Below are 237 nucleotides of genomic sequence, written 5' to 3'. Positions count from 1 at the left end.
TTGGTAATGTTTATATACTTATCTTTGAGTTAATTAGGAGCATTGAGGATAATGAAGATAATATATTTCCTTTCAGTATCAATCAAGATGATGCTTATTATGAGAATCTGGCCAAACATCTCAATGGGTAAGGCATTTCTACTTTTTTATATGTGGGATTTCTCTTCCCAAGAATCGTTAATTGATTTTTCTCCTCAGGGCTGTTCATTTGTATATATTTTATGTATTTTTTTCTGT

At 30.0% G+C, this 237-nt stretch overlaps 1 protein-coding gene across 1 annotated transcript in view; it reads left to right on the top strand.

The window, feature by feature from the left end:
- LOC119586071 (gamma-glutamyl hydrolase-like) overlaps positions 1-237 on the top strand; it is a 9,028-nt gene that overhangs the window by 1,750 nt on the left and 7,041 nt on the right. The window contains exon 3 of the mRNA XM_037934771.1: positions 77-127. Coding sequence (XP_037790699.1) covers positions 77-127 — 51 coding nt within the window. The remainder of the gene's footprint in view (positions 1-76; positions 128-237) is intronic.

The sequence above is a fragment of the Penaeus monodon genome, chromosome 20 (assembly GCF_015228065.2).
Source record: "Penaeus monodon isolate SGIC_2016 chromosome 20, NSTDA_Pmon_1, whole genome shotgun sequence".
Classification (NCBI taxonomy): Eukaryota; Metazoa; Arthropoda; class Malacostraca; order Decapoda; family Penaeidae; genus Penaeus; species Penaeus monodon.
The sequence above is the reverse complement of the archived record's forward strand: the minus strand, read 5'-3'. Positions and strand labels throughout refer to the sequence as shown.